This window comes from Musa acuminata, unplaced genomic scaffold (genome assembly GCF_036884655.1).
Source record: "Musa acuminata AAA Group cultivar baxijiao unplaced genomic scaffold, Cavendish_Baxijiao_AAA HiC_scaffold_1035, whole genome shotgun sequence".
NCBI classification, from domain to species: domain Eukaryota; kingdom Viridiplantae; phylum Streptophyta; class Magnoliopsida; order Zingiberales; family Musaceae; genus Musa; species Musa acuminata.
This window is the reverse complement of record NW_027021249.1, coordinates 279,234-293,955: the sequence shown is the minus strand read 5'-3', so window position 1 is coordinate 293,955 and position 14,722 is coordinate 279,234. Positions and strand designations below refer to the sequence as shown.

Here is a 14,722-nt window from a genome sequence, read left to right as displayed (position 1 = left end):
AGCGACGACCTCCGCTTCGCTTTCGCTGACTTTGTCTGGCTCTGTGAACGCGTTCGCCCAGGCAGCAATTGCAGCGAGGAGGAGTCGCGCAGTGAACAGCGCAAACGAGTGGAGAGGCAGAATTCGTCGCGTCCCATCGTAATAATATGACCAGTGAATGCGCCGCTCAAGGATGTTGGTTTGTGTGAACCTACAAGAAAAATGAATTAGTCAAAGCTGGTTTTTTTGTCAAACGAATACAAAAAAACCATGAGAAAAGAGAATCCAATCATTTTATTGGAGCTTAAAAAAAGGAATTTTGGAAAATTAGCTAACCGATTAGTTGATAATTTTTTTTGGGTACTTATGTGGTATTTTTATAATCCTTAATATTATTTACCGTTTAAGGGGCCCAGTACTGGCCCATCAAATAGAATAAAGGCGGCCTGGCTATCGAAGTATCCGTTTGCCGACCGCGATGGTGTGTGACTCGCTCCACCATCAAGGTGTTCGACGTCGCGTCTCCTGGGACTCCCTCAGCATGCGGAACATCCTTCCTCAGGTCCGGGATGTTGCCTCCTCGAACACCTTTCTCCACGGGCGAGACCGAGGAACTCTTCTCCAAGATGCCCCAGAAGAGCCCCGTCTCGTGGAATGCCATCGCGTCAGTGTGGAAACAAGCCGCCGATATGGCCTTGGTGGAGTACACCATCATGGATCGGCTGACGAGGACCGCGTCCCTTGGATTCTACTAGGGCGGGAGTTTGATCGACGCGATGCCATGCCCGAGATTCAGTTTCTGGAGTGACTCGCTCAGGGGTTGTATGTCGAGAATAACCCATCGTGTGACGGGCTGAAGCTTTTCCCCAAGATGGCGGGAACCCTTAATGGTTGGATAACCAATTCATCCACCGTCAACAGCGCCCTGCTTGGGTGCAGCAATCCAGCAGGCCTTTTCGTCGGGCAAGCAGATTTATTGAGGTTAGATAGTCTTTGATCCTCCACTAGAGGAATTGTCGTGTCACCAACCGGTACGACTTAAGAGCCATCTTAGTGCTGAACATCAAATTCACAGAATAACCCTGAACAATCACAGGCATAATACAAATAGATTAGACACACATTACCATGGAATGCCTACTAAAAAAAAGGGAGCCACAGCAGATCATGATTTAAAAGACAATTTTAGTAATAATAGTAACAAGAGATGAGTAACATTTTCAGTTCTCTCTTGCATGTATTGTTACCGATGAAGTATACAAAAGTCAAAACTTCTCATAATCGTCTCCATTTATCTCATGTTCATCTCCAAGATTCTTTTTGCATGGCCAGATGAGGATCCATCATAACAACTTAGACAATGGCAAACTTAAAAAGCAACTCATCCAATTCAACGTCAATCTGATGGGCCAATGAGGAGTGGTATTCAAGGCAATGCAAGTGGAATAGTAGCTCTTAAGAGAATGAACCTGACCCCATCATTGATTTGGTTCTCCATTTTATCAATCTGCATGTAACTAGCATCACTATCTATCAGCATTATACAATATAATATGACAAATTGTATGCAAAATTTGAGGAAATTAGCACATGATTTGGTTCTCCATTTTATCAATCTGCATGTAACTAGCATCACTATCTATCAGCATTATACAATATAATATGACAAATTGTATGCAAAATTTGAGGAAATTAGCACATGTTTATTGACCACCAAAGAAAAACAGAAGCATAACCCACACATGGTTAAATCTGGTAAGAAAAGATGCTGCTTTTGGTTGGTGCAAATTCATGCTCATACAACAAACATACCAGTTTCATGCTCATACAAACTCATGGTGAATCCTTGCTCACTTCAGGATGTGGTTCTTGAGATTGGTTGTCACCATGTTGGTCCTCGGAGAATCCAAAACCCTGGAACATGTCCTGCGCATCGACCACTCACAAAGTTCAAATTTAGCTGCCAAGGAGCAAGAGGCCTTTTCATCAAAGACATTTTATAGAAAAGCTTCATTATCATGGAAGCAAGAAAGATTATTCAAATATCAAATTAGCTGACAAATGCATGCTCCCCTGAGAGACCCACTAACTCATGCATGATTATTCAACATCATCCATATGGGCACTGCTTAGAACATGGAGATAACATTTTAAACCATCTGTAAGATCACAAAGTGTCATGTATGCATCATATGAGATGGCATGTGGACAGCCACACATGTATCTATCATATGGTGAGAATACTTGACACTTACAGGTTATTCACATCACATAATGCACACTGATGAATTGTGGCTATTTATTATCTAAACCTTTGTCAGTTGCAGAGGCAAAGTTACGTCACATCAGAATGAAGATTAGATGCCAACATCAAACAGGTCAATTATCGAAAGCTCCAAAACCTGTATGACCAATTTTTAAATAAAGGGGTCGCTTTGCAAATGGTCAACGGTCAGGGTGTAGGTTCATTTTACGCTTAAAGCATTGCATAGAATTTGTGCACCTTCAATCTCTAGTCACTATGTTATCTTGATGCAAAGTCCATGGACAGCCAATTTCCAGAACCAAACATGTTTTACAGGCAGATGAAAGAATAACAATAATATGGCCAAATACTTAAGAATGTTTTGCTGTCATGAACTAATCACTAACCTCTGCATCATTGACTGCAAAGGCCACACAATAGTGCTCCTGGAAGGTGACAAGAATAGAACTTGTTCAGAAGATATTAATCAGATTGCTAGGTTGCCAATTGCCAGTAGTTAGGATAAACATTTCAGGCTTTAAATTTATGCCGTTAGATGAAAATCATACTTGCCTGCATCATGTACCATTCTTCAAATTCATCAAATAACTCAAGCCGTTCAATCCTGCATTAACATAGAAGCATTACAAAAACGCTGAACCCAACAGAGAGTTCTATTATGATGAAACATAAAAGTGGATAAAACGATCTACGAAGGTAATCTTCAATATGCAATAGGGCATATTATGCATGGAAGAGCAGGTAAGTAACAAATTAAAATCAATACTCCAGATCAATATGTATCAGCATCATAATCTACCTGCGTCTTTCTTGGATGTCAATAAATTCATTATATATCCTAAGCATGTCCCATGCAACAGCTCTCTGAAAGCACCAAATGTTGTTGGAAGTCAGAACGATGGAATCAATACAGGCCAATGACTGAAAAAATGTTACAAACCTTCCATCCATGATCCATAAAGAGTTTTTCCTTTGATTGCAACTTGGGTGTAGCATTTATTCCCAAAAGAGGGCAGCCTCGACTCTTCATTAAAAAAAAAAATGTACCAGTTGGCACTGGCTAAGAGTTCCAGAATTTCTTATTTATGTACCATGAAAGTTAATGTGCACGCAGAAAAGGGATGATGAGAACAATCGACAAAAACTTCAAAATTACATAACTATATCTCTTTCAACAACCAAAGCTGATCAACAACATACACAAATGAGACATGTGTGTCAAATTATCTTAAGTCAGCTTAGCCAAAACAGATCCTATAAAATACTACAGTTGAATTTGTAATGATGTGTAATTTGCCAGATAAAATACATGGCATATAATCCAGAAAAAAAATCAGAAAATTTACAAAGAATAGCAGTATTACCTCAAGGTTTTTGATCATTTGTTCTCCAAAAGCATCATCAGGATGGATCTGAGAAGAAATCAGTGACAAACTTGAATGCCAATTGATCTAGAATATGTAAAGTAGAGCTGAGAACATACAACTATATGCAAAAGACCTGTTCATATAAAAAAAATACTGCAGTTGGGAATGTTTTCGAAGCCCATCTGACGATACCACATGTTGAATCTGGATCCAGGTATATCAAGACACACTCTGCAATTATAAATGTTGGCAGGCTGATGACAACATCAGAAAGAACCAGTTTAATTTAATATTGATGTCTAGGATTCTAAGCGAGAAATAAATTGGTAACTTGAAAGTCCAGCTATTTAAACGGATTGATCGTGCTAATTTTTGAGAACAATGATCCTAGAATTTGATTTTTGATCTATGCCTCATGTGGTTGACGAACAAGCATAGAATGCCAAGCAATGTATCATATAACTTCTGCCACATCAGTAATGATAATCAAAGCAAAGCTTCTGCAGAAATAAAGTTTTGAACACCCCTACATGTGGAACAACACCCTTTTCAAAAAGAAAAGAGAAAAGAAAACATACACACATACACAAAGACATGAAAAGGAACAAAAAGAAGTCCATTTTTTTGTAGTTAAATTAATTATTGCTGCAGAAGGGCACAATGTGCATCAGTGGTAATTAAGAAAAAAATATCGCCACAACATAGCTAACAAACCAATGTTTCGATAACATGGACACAAGATTCTAATAAAGATGTATATCCAAGTGTCTGATTTGGCAGTGATACAAAATGAAAAATGCAGGGACACATAATAAAAGAATAATTAAAGAAAAAAACTGGTGCTTATCATGTAATGTTGTAAATATGTAACATATTAGAAGTTCATAAGAAGTCTTATTATCAAAACATGTACTTCCTATATCGTCATATTATTTGGTGTCATATGATTAATCTGTCTGATAAGTGTCTGGCTTAAATTGACACAATCGTCCATGTAACACTATCTAAATTTAGCATATGTTTGAAATCCACAGAAGAGAGAATGGAAAAACAAAAAGAAATATGGAGAGACATACCTAGGATCCAATTGGGCTCGGTGCATCACATCATCTAGAGTTTGGATATTTCGTATATCAGCGGGAAGTAGCTTGTAATGGTTGCCAAGAACCTCACCTCTTTCTGAAAAAAAAAAAAGCCCAATTATGAACAGAGAATTATAGAAAAGATTTTTCTTTAGATAAATAAAATCCTAGTATAAAGAAACTTTACACTAACTTATGCAGCTCTTGTAAAAAAAAATGAAGAAAGCTGACAGCCTGACACCATAAAAGGTTTATCCTCTAAAACATGCAACCACTTGCATTTAATTGGTATTCACATAGAGTAGCCTTCATAAACATATTGGTACAAAAAGAACAGAGGACATTATAATGTTTCTTTGGCTTTTTCCAAAGATACTCAACTTCCATTTTTGTGAGTTTAGGAAAAAGAAATTTAATGAATTGGTAAAAGCTGCAAAACATATAAAGTTGATCGCAACTATCCACTATAGTGTTATTCAGTTTTATCAGTGTGCAAAACATCTGCATGGATGGTGCCCTACTGGTACTCTTCTGGTTAAAACATTGCTGTAATCTGTTTACGTGTGCATTTTTTTATGTATACAATATAAGGCTGATTATACACATTATGGAAGCATTTATTACTTGGTTGACTTAGCTCGTTCCCTATTGTTATCATTTTACCTACCACAAAGAAATCATGAGTGGTAGGACTGTGATCCTAGAACTCCACCCAACCATGAAAAATCGGCTACATAACAGTTTTTGGTTAAATACAGTTTGCTTAAAATCCACTTGTGATCATTGCCACTAAAATAATTTATTAGTTTAGTTGCCGTTTGTTGACAATGTTTTATTTGCCCATATATGTATGTTTTCTTTTGTGTAAATAAGACAACAAGTCTTGGTGGAATGGTTAAATTGCTCCTCTATGACCTAAGTGATCAGGTTTGAGTCACAGAAACAACCTTTCTACTTGTAGGAGTAAGACCTACTCGTAGCAGTTAGACTGTGTATACTGATCTTCTCTGGATCCTACATTGACAGTGACCTCATAAACTCCATTCACTCTTCATCTTGTGTAAATTCATAATCAAAAACAAAATCCACCCACGGAGGTCCCACTAGGGAACAAGTCATGACACTAATAATCAATTGTTTACGACCGCTTGACTATCAACATCCATGTTATAGAAAACTTTGTGTCAAAAAAACGCCGAGGTCCCAAAATGCTTGAGATGCTAGGTGCTCATCCGAGCGAAACGAGACACTCTAAAATATTAAAAATATAAAAAACATATAATATAATTGATAAGTATGATTATATTTTAAATAAACAAAGATTAACAATGTTAAATCTAAATAGCATATCATCAATCTATTAAATAGAGATTACTTTGTATAGGTTAACAATCTACTATTAATAGTATATTATTTACTGTTAACACTAGTTAGAGGGGAGCAAAGAACTGTTAACAATAGTAGAGAGGGATAAAAGTGTAATCGACAGTGGAAAGTGGGGAAGGAGAAGGCTCTGCGGATGACAACAACAGCGGTAGAGGATTCAGTTTAAGATAGCCACGACAATGGAGGAAGTTGTGAACAGTAGCAACAGCAATGGCGAAAGCTCCAGAGGGCGTTTGTCGGTGGCGGAGGAAGCTGCGGTCCTCTCCTTCGACAGTGGAAGGAACTGCACACAGAGCTACAACGGAAGGAAGCTATGGGCTCTTGCTAGGCCATCAGACTTGTCCATCGACGACAGAGGAAGGCTTGGTCTGCTAAAGAGGCAATAACAGAAAGCGTCGGTGGCGGAGGCAGAAGCAGCACTAAGGTTGGCTTGGGGTCGCGCAAGCGTGCAAGGGGTGGCTTTTGTGAGTAAGAAACTGGTTAGTTGGTTCAATCGAATCAACTAACCACTGTTGAACCGAACCAGACTTAAAAGTCTAGGTCAGTTGCTTTATTTGAATCAGACGCTTGCCCGAGGTGCTCGACACCTGGGTTTGGGCGAGCGCCCAGGTGGCACCTCATAGAAGCACGCCGCTTGATCCACCCATGAGGCGCTCATGCCTCGCCTTGCCTCGCCCGAGCACCTAGGCGTGCACTTGGGCGCTTATTTAAATCACTGTTATGCACATTCAACTTCTCACATGAGAATAATAAAATTTTACAATAAATAATAATTCACGTTGCAACCTAATGAACTTGCTTGTCTTCTAGTTCTACATTGATACCCTTCCCCAGCCTCACAGAAAACAAATACTTTCCAGTTTTCTTCTTTACCAGAGCCTTCTAACATTAGCAAAACAATAGCAACTCTTTCCGAAAAGTAAAAGCCAAGCATATGTAGATGGACTTCATGACACTCTTCTCTGCATACCCAATGTGACACAAAAGGAATTACAACTGTTAAAGGAATAACATGTTGCAAATGAAAAGATAATATTCCATTTAGCTACTGACCAAAGGTAATTTACCTATATAAATAGAAGCTTCAGGCCCAATCTTGTCCCTTAGTTGACTGTAATGATTTATGATAGCTGCCTTCTTACTGGTGACCTGATGCATAATTAATTACAAAAGTCAAATGATCTCTTTTTCAAGCTGGTGTGATATTTATAACAAGCTGATAAGATGATGAAAGCTTAAAGAAAATAAAATCAAACAAAAAATACTAAATAAAAGCTGGAGAGGATGCTACAGAAAAGCTAGACACCCTGCACCTTATTAAATGACAGTATGGCATATAAGTGAACTACCACATTATCTACAAAATATTGTAAATGCACAAAATAACACACCTCCTTAAAATCCAGCTCAACATACAGATATGGTGCAATCCCTTCATCCTGTAAAAAATAGAACATATAAAATCAAACCAAAAACATAAATGTAGACATGGCTGATAGTCCAAGCAAGATGAGAGAATCTAGAAAGCAAGTCTGAGAATCCAATATACTGAATTTGAATTGAACTGTGCCATACCACAAGTACAATGATGTATAGATACTACAGGATACCAAATTATTTGATAAAAAAAAGCAATATGCATTTTCCTTGATGTTGAATAAACAAGGAATTGCTCTCATGATAGATCAATAAAATCAACCTAACTGTCTGGGGAAAAAAATTTCATCACATACTAGCAACTGGAAATAGGTTGTATCAAAGCCAGCCCCGAGAGAAAGTATCTGTTTCTTTGTCTGATTTTTGTCATCTGTCTTTCTCTCAGATTTGAGAAACTGAAGAAGAAGCTTTCGAAGAGCAGCCCAACGAGCATAGTATCCTTCAAATGCCAGTGGCAGTACCATCAGAAAACAGCATCAAAAGTTAAAAAGGAAAAATCAGAGGTAAAGAAAGAATTAAAACAATTCTGGTGGCAGCTAAACCAACCACGATTGATTATGGGTGCTCTCCTTACAGGTCTTCTAACAAATAGCTGGACATATTCATCCTTCATATATCCTTTTTTTACACAAGACCTGCAGAAACATTGGCATTTAATTAATGCAAGTCATCTCTACAATTCTTTATTTACAATAAGATATATATCATATCCCTGAACAGACTACAGTACCTATCATTGCTAAGGACCAAAATTAAAAAGGCATAAGCTAGCATTAACACACACAAAAAGAGTGCAGTTTACATTATGTAGGCTAACATCATGGATAGACAACATTACTATGTTGGTTTGTCAAGGAAAATTTTATATTTAAGTCTAACATAATTTTTCCACTAGGATAACATGGTGTTATTTTAAGAATTGGAAAAAATCTAGAGTGTCATCTACATAGAGTAGAGTAGCTATTGCTAATTACTGTCAGTTATCTTATTCTTATCTAGGCAAGTTGGTAAAGCTACTGACTTCTTGGGCTGCTTAGTTTAAGGGATTGGATAGGTTTTTGGTAGATTCTCAACAGGTTTCCTATTTAAGGTGAGACTCGTTTGCTGGTAACCACTGAAATGATAGGCCAACTCTAATTACCACTGCACAAAAAGAAAAAAGAGAAGAGAGGGTCAAGCCATGATATCATTGACCAGTACTCTTCAAGCTTATAAAGCTTCAAATTACGTAAAATATAAAATTAGAGAATTCTTTTATATTTTCCCTGTCTGTATTTGCAAAAGATGGCATGGATGGTACATGCCGCTGCTGATCCGTTCTAAATGGCATATACATTGATGATGAGGCGTCGACACCAGCACATGAGAGATCATCATATAATTATTGTGTTATTTCGCTATGATATAAGCCTTCAAGCATCCCTGCACCAAATCGAGCAAGGGATTGTGAAGCCTTGAACCCTCCAAGCCCTCTCACCTGAGTTCAACTCTACCTCAATAGCAACACTTCCACAAGACTGATGCCTATTTCAAGCATATCCAACTTCATCATCCACTCCAACGCTTGATCCTGGTCATTTCTCAGCATATTCCATCCTACAACCCTGCAGATCTCATCCCAAGCATATCGAAACTCTTGTATCAAGACAAGTGTCATTAGGTTGCAAAAAGGCAATTCCAGCTAGTATTTTTCTTCAGTCTAACCTAAGTATGGTCATGTTATCTCAATGATGTGCTCAAGATTAAATATATAACAAACCTAGCTCTAGCTATTAACTCATATGCCACAAAATATGGTTGATAGTTTGTTTTGGAAAATTCACATCCTCTACAAAGGGAAACTTAGACGACATATCATCCAGAAGAAATGATTTGTTGTTCTGTTCCTCACAACCACAGAATCCTTTTATGGTCCTGGCAAGAATTCTTCATCACAAAGTTTTTCAGTTGTAGCAATAAGACCATTCAGAATTCTTCACCAGTACTAAGTCACTTTGTCTTCCCAACTAGGCCAAGAATAGAGTATGACTCCAAACTATAGGAGCTGGCTACCTAGATCCGTATTGTGGGTCGATTACACTTTGTGAAATGCCATCTCTTACAGAATAAACTCTTTCAAAGAAAATTGTAAGCCACAAAGGAAAAGAGAAAAAAAAAAGAAGTCCTAGCAATGCACTAGACAAGCCTGGAAGATCAGCATATAGAATCTGCACGCTCTGATACCCAAGCATAACAATAACACAACATCATATAACACAGATAAGCCCTTTTTAGCCATTTCCAACCTGTAAACGAGGTCCTTCTTCTCACATGGACTTGTATCTTCCCTCAAGCTACATGAGGGGAAGATATGAGAGCCCACCTAGCTACAGGAGAGGGAGGGAGCAGCACTGAGAGGAAGTGACCTATTTTATCACTTTCCTTCATAAAAGTAAACCATAAAACTGTATTTAAATGACAAACAGCAAAAAAAACCAGACTCACGCCTTTACTTGTGGATACGCACAGGAACGATATCATGCAACTAGCTAAACTTATTAAGTACTTGGTTGAAGATAAGCGTGGTAAGAGAGCCTTGCGAAAGAAATGTAAGATTGGCTAATCAGTGCTAGGATCAATCATGCCCAACGCTAATCGCATTTTCGGGGAAAAAATCCCAGTCAGAAATCTTCCGTAAATGGTCTGAATTCGCAGAAGCCATCGAAATCCATCGCAATCGACGAAATCAGGAACAACCGATCACAGAAAACTAGGGTTGGATGTAAATAAAATATCAGGTAAAGTTCTAGAACCGCGAAAAGCAATTCAAGTCTACAAAATTAGGTCAAGAATTACAACAATTCCACAATCGATCCACCAATTAGCAATCATCTATGTACACACTGTATAAATCCGTGTCGCATCAGATCGTGGTTCCTCTAAAAAGAAACCGAGCGAGAACCAGTGACCTTGACACAAACAAAGCTTAGGATCGAGCAAATCCTCATCGGCATCACGGGTTAGGTTTTCTTTTTTCATTGCACCTCATCCAAGAGAGGGAGAGAGAGAGAGAGAGAGAGAGAGAGAGAGAGAGAGAGAGAGTAAAGTTACGCACAGCTTACTGGCGGCAGCGTCATCGTTGGTGGCTTGAACGGCGGCGGTGTTGCTGCTGCCGCCGCCGCTGCTGTGGGGATCGCCCCCACGCCCACGGCTTCTGTCCATCAGCCTCTCGCCTCACCTCAGGCTTTGGTGTCTTCCCCTCTCGGAGGTGCGGTCTGAATTCGAATACAAGATTCGTCGTGCAGAACGAACCCGTTTTATTTATCGAGTGGGTCGTTTTATCCCGTAATTGAATTGGATTATATTTATATTATTCTTATTACTATTATCTATTATGAAAAATTATATTAATTTTCCTCTTTAAGATTGTGATATTTATCCCTTTTAAAATTCAAACCTATTGACAGTTATAATGATGTAAATAAGTAACGATGTATTTAAATTTTCTACATTTTTAACTAACTATTAGTGACCGTGGTGAAAACCACAGCGCTGCCAAGAGCCTATGCAAAACACTATGTAGCTAAAACGAACAACTAAAGAAACATATATATACTTCCCACGTATTATTTCTTTTTTTTTCTGGTTGAGTACAGTGTCGCATGAGATCGATGCCTTATACCATATCAAGTGGAGGACTTCACTGATAGCACCGATATAGCGCCCAGCTGCAGCAAAACAACCCCTCTCCGTCTTCGATGATATGTAAGAAGCAATGCGTCAAAGTTATTTAGCATACAAGCTAAGAAATAGCAGCATCAACCACGAACAGAGTTGGAAATGTATAGGGAAACAACATAAAAGGTGTTTCTTTTCGTAGTTGTTTCCAGTAATTATTTCAGAGCTATCAGATATGCGACCCACTAAAGTTCCAACAGTGTTCTGCGAGCAGAAGACTCGTGCAGGCCATTGTATTGCTGTGAAACCTTATTGCAGGACGCACCGTATGCATTCCTACTGGAAAAAGGACCTCTTCCTGTTGCGTTCTAACCTAGCCTCCCTCTGCCATGAAGAACCAGAAAACGTCAATGAGTGAGTTCCATATAAAAACAACATTTGCAGAAATGATTTCCAAAGCAACAAAGTACAGAAAAGGTTAGATTAAAACAGCAAATCTCCATGATTCATTCAAATTGTTGCTTGATCCCAAAACCAATTTTTCACCTTTTAAATGTACATATCACTGAATGCAGTATGAAAGCTATTTGCTTTGATCAGTTGATAGAGCATCAAAGCAGATTATAACCAACAACCGATGGTCGAATGAAAACATTTAAAAGTCCTTTTCTTCCAGATAGGGACTTAGTAGAACATGAATGATTAAGCAACCAACCACGATGCACGTTATAATTAGTGGCAGGCCCCATCACACTAACTTGATCTGGCCGTAATTCCCAGGATCAATTGGCTCTTTCACTCCAAAAACATCAGACGTAATAGCAGTAAGGTGTAAAGGATAATGTAGCCTCCCTAGGAGATAAATGTGGAAAATAAAGGTTTCATGATTATGCTCAATATTCTTAAGATGGCAGCTATAAGTTTGAGAACATGACCTACACAAAAGAAAAATGTTGCTTGCAGCAACTTATAGGGACAATATAATTCTGTAAAATAAATGAAATATCAAATATCAGGATGGATATTTGTGTCTTTTAGTTGCCCATAAAAGGGAAAAAAGACGAACTGTCTGCTTGTTGGATTGTTAATCTTATTAAAACCCCATTGCACAGAAGGCCTATCCCATACTTCCCTAAATCTAAGGAACTTTACCAAAAACTGTTCAATTAATAAATAAACCAAATGAAAGCACACATCACTTGCTCCCGCAATTGATGGAATTGTCCAATTCTTGAACTGTAATTGGGTTGTGTAGTTTTGTTAGGTCAGATATAAGATGCTGCTTTAGTTGTCATAAATCCAAAAAACACCGAAGATCATACTAGGGAATTTACTTGGTTTGCAATCAATAAAGAGGATGAACAAATGCCAAATCGCTGGTTATTTGCTTTAGAGAGAAAAGCAAGACATTGTAGAAGTCAAAAAACAAAAGTTTTGAATTATATTCATTTTGCATATGACATGAGCGAAGAAACTACATTTGTTCTTTAAAATTTTGGCCTCAGAATTACTTAAAATGTCTAGCAAATTTATTATTAAAAATGGATACCTTGTAGGGGTTAAAATTAGAAATTTGTTAAATTTTTAATCAGTGGCTTGAGTGAAGATACCTTGTAGGGGTTAAAATTTTGGCCTCAGAATTACTTAAAATGTCTAGCAAATTTATTATTAAAAATGGATACCTTGTAGGGGTTAAAATTACAAATTTGTTAAATTTGTAAAAATGGATACCTTGTAGATTAGGCATATTCTCATATGCCTAATCTACATAGTTGCCTCACGACATTTTTTGTTGCCACAATTCTCATGGATGGTTTAAGAGAAAGAGATGGAATCTACAAATGGCCTTTATACCAACAGCTTCTGATATTCATGGTTCTCCAACTGATGCCAAAAAAAAGTGTGAACAAAGAGAAGAAATGACAAACCTCTTTCTTTTTGCACTCTTTATAATAGTCAAATTCCTGCTGACATTTGCTCTTGTCAGAATTATCCTCGAGACCTAAAAATAATACCTCAATGATTAACAAGGTAAAAAATGGAGGCCAAACAAAAGGTAATGTAGAGATAGGATAGTGCAGATAGCCAAATGAAAGATTTTAAAAACTTCTTCCATATTGTTATAAAATGCTTCCTATAAGAAGTTTGTATTAATAGCTAATATAATAATACTGTTTATCAGATGTAACCTTGTGAAACCCAAAAAAGTAAAGTCCTTTTTCTTTTGACGCATCTATAAGTCTGGTCTTTTACATGTTCACTCTTGACTAAGGTATCAGTCAAAAGGACTGCTTGTCCCCACTGCTTCCATTGAAGGCATACCATTCCCAATGATTTTAATAGTTGTCAGCAAATTAAGAGATATCATCTTTTATGCCATTTGGATGTGCCTTTTCCTAGCCAAAACCACACACTTCCTTTACCACATGGTACCTTATCAAGAGCTTGAAGAAAATTCTAACTGAGAACATTCTGTATGGCTGCCACCTTTTATATTTGTACTTTTATGAACCTTGAGCACCTAGAGAAGTGCTTTTGTTTGCAGATTATCGGTGTGTGGTTGTGGTTGACGAAATTGATTTTATGAGAGTGAAAATCGGACATAGATGTTACTGACCCTTGCAAAAAGCAATCTTCATGTAAAAGTGGAATCAAAAGTTGCATGTAAACAAGACTTGGGTGGGAATCAAAAGTTACAATCTTCCTGTAAAAGTCAGAATGATGAGGATGTAGTAGAAGTTAGTCTTTGGAATAAACAATTCAGTGAAATTAATGAAAGGTTAAATGAGAAAGTCTCCTCTAAGCAAAGAAAGCTTGAATCCATCTGGGAAGAGGAAGAGGTGGAAATGAACAAACGCTCCAACAGGAAGGAATATAAGGCCTCTAGAAAAACCACATAGCTTGTGAAGCCTGGACTCTCATTGCTCTTACAGTTGAGGTCTACAGAATGAGTGTATGCATAGAATATGCAGAACTTAAAACTTTCCTAGACAAATTTAAGATTCATATGCTGTAGTTTATAATCTTGAACGCTTAATTGAGAACTTGATTGGTAGTTATGCAGGATTTTATTAGTCGGTTGGAGTTTATAGTATTTTATTATTTTATTTTACGTTTTAGGTAGGTTAACAACAAATATAAAATAAACTATGAAGCACGGACACCTAAAATGATTGACAAGCCAATGTCATATCCATGTTAGACAATTGTTGGAAACTGCAAATAAACCTATATCATCACATTATTTACGTAAATATATGGAACATGTGTGGAACAGGTAGGACATTGGGGTATGTTAAGTACGAAGCTAATGCATTTTGCATTTTTACCTAACTAAATATGTACATAATTTCCTGAAAATTGTGTATGTTTTAAAGGATCTTGTGAGTAAATTGTTTTTTATGTGATCATAATTCATAAATAACATACATGATAGCCATAAATCATCTAAATTTTATTAAATAAATCCTTATATACAGAATTATATAAATTTATAAAGATGTATATTTGTCTCTGGCATCCTAATTTTTAAATAGTCATCAGGTTTG

At 37.4% G+C, this 14,722-nt stretch overlaps 1 protein-coding gene across 7 annotated transcripts; it reads right to left on the bottom strand.

The window, feature by feature from the left end:
* Window positions 1-1,120: 1,120 nt before the first annotated feature.
* LOC135665667 (leucine carboxyl methyltransferase 1 homolog) lies at window positions 1,121-10,797 on the bottom strand. 7 transcript variants are annotated; one of them, XM_065177264.1, is made up of 14 exons: window positions 10,612-10,796; window positions 8,064-8,152; window positions 7,814-7,956; window positions 7,472-7,519; window positions 7,148-7,229; window positions 4,689-4,791; window positions 3,746-3,866; window positions 3,610-3,657; window positions 3,186-3,269; window positions 3,045-3,109; window positions 2,798-2,849; window positions 2,632-2,670; window positions 1,792-1,905; window positions 1,121-1,496 (listed from the first exon to the last, which is right to left on the bottom strand). In XM_065177264.1, the coding sequence occupies exons 1-13, from the start codon at window positions 10,716-10,718 to the stop codon at window positions 1,813-1,815; spliced, it is 1,074 nt and encodes a 357-aa protein (XP_065033336.1). In that variant the 5' UTR covers window positions 10,719-10,796; the 3' UTR covers window positions 1,121-1,496; window positions 1,792-1,812. The 7 variants fall into 7 exon arrangements, 4 of the variants coding, with proteins under 4 accessions (XP_065033336.1, XP_065033335.1, XP_065033337.1 ...); XM_065177263.1 differs by having other exon boundaries at window positions 1,121-1,486; XR_010509437.1 differs by having other exon boundaries at window positions 1,349-1,486; window positions 1,792-1,939; window positions 10,612-10,797.
* Between the last annotated feature and the right edge of the window lie 3,925 nt (window positions 10,798-14,722).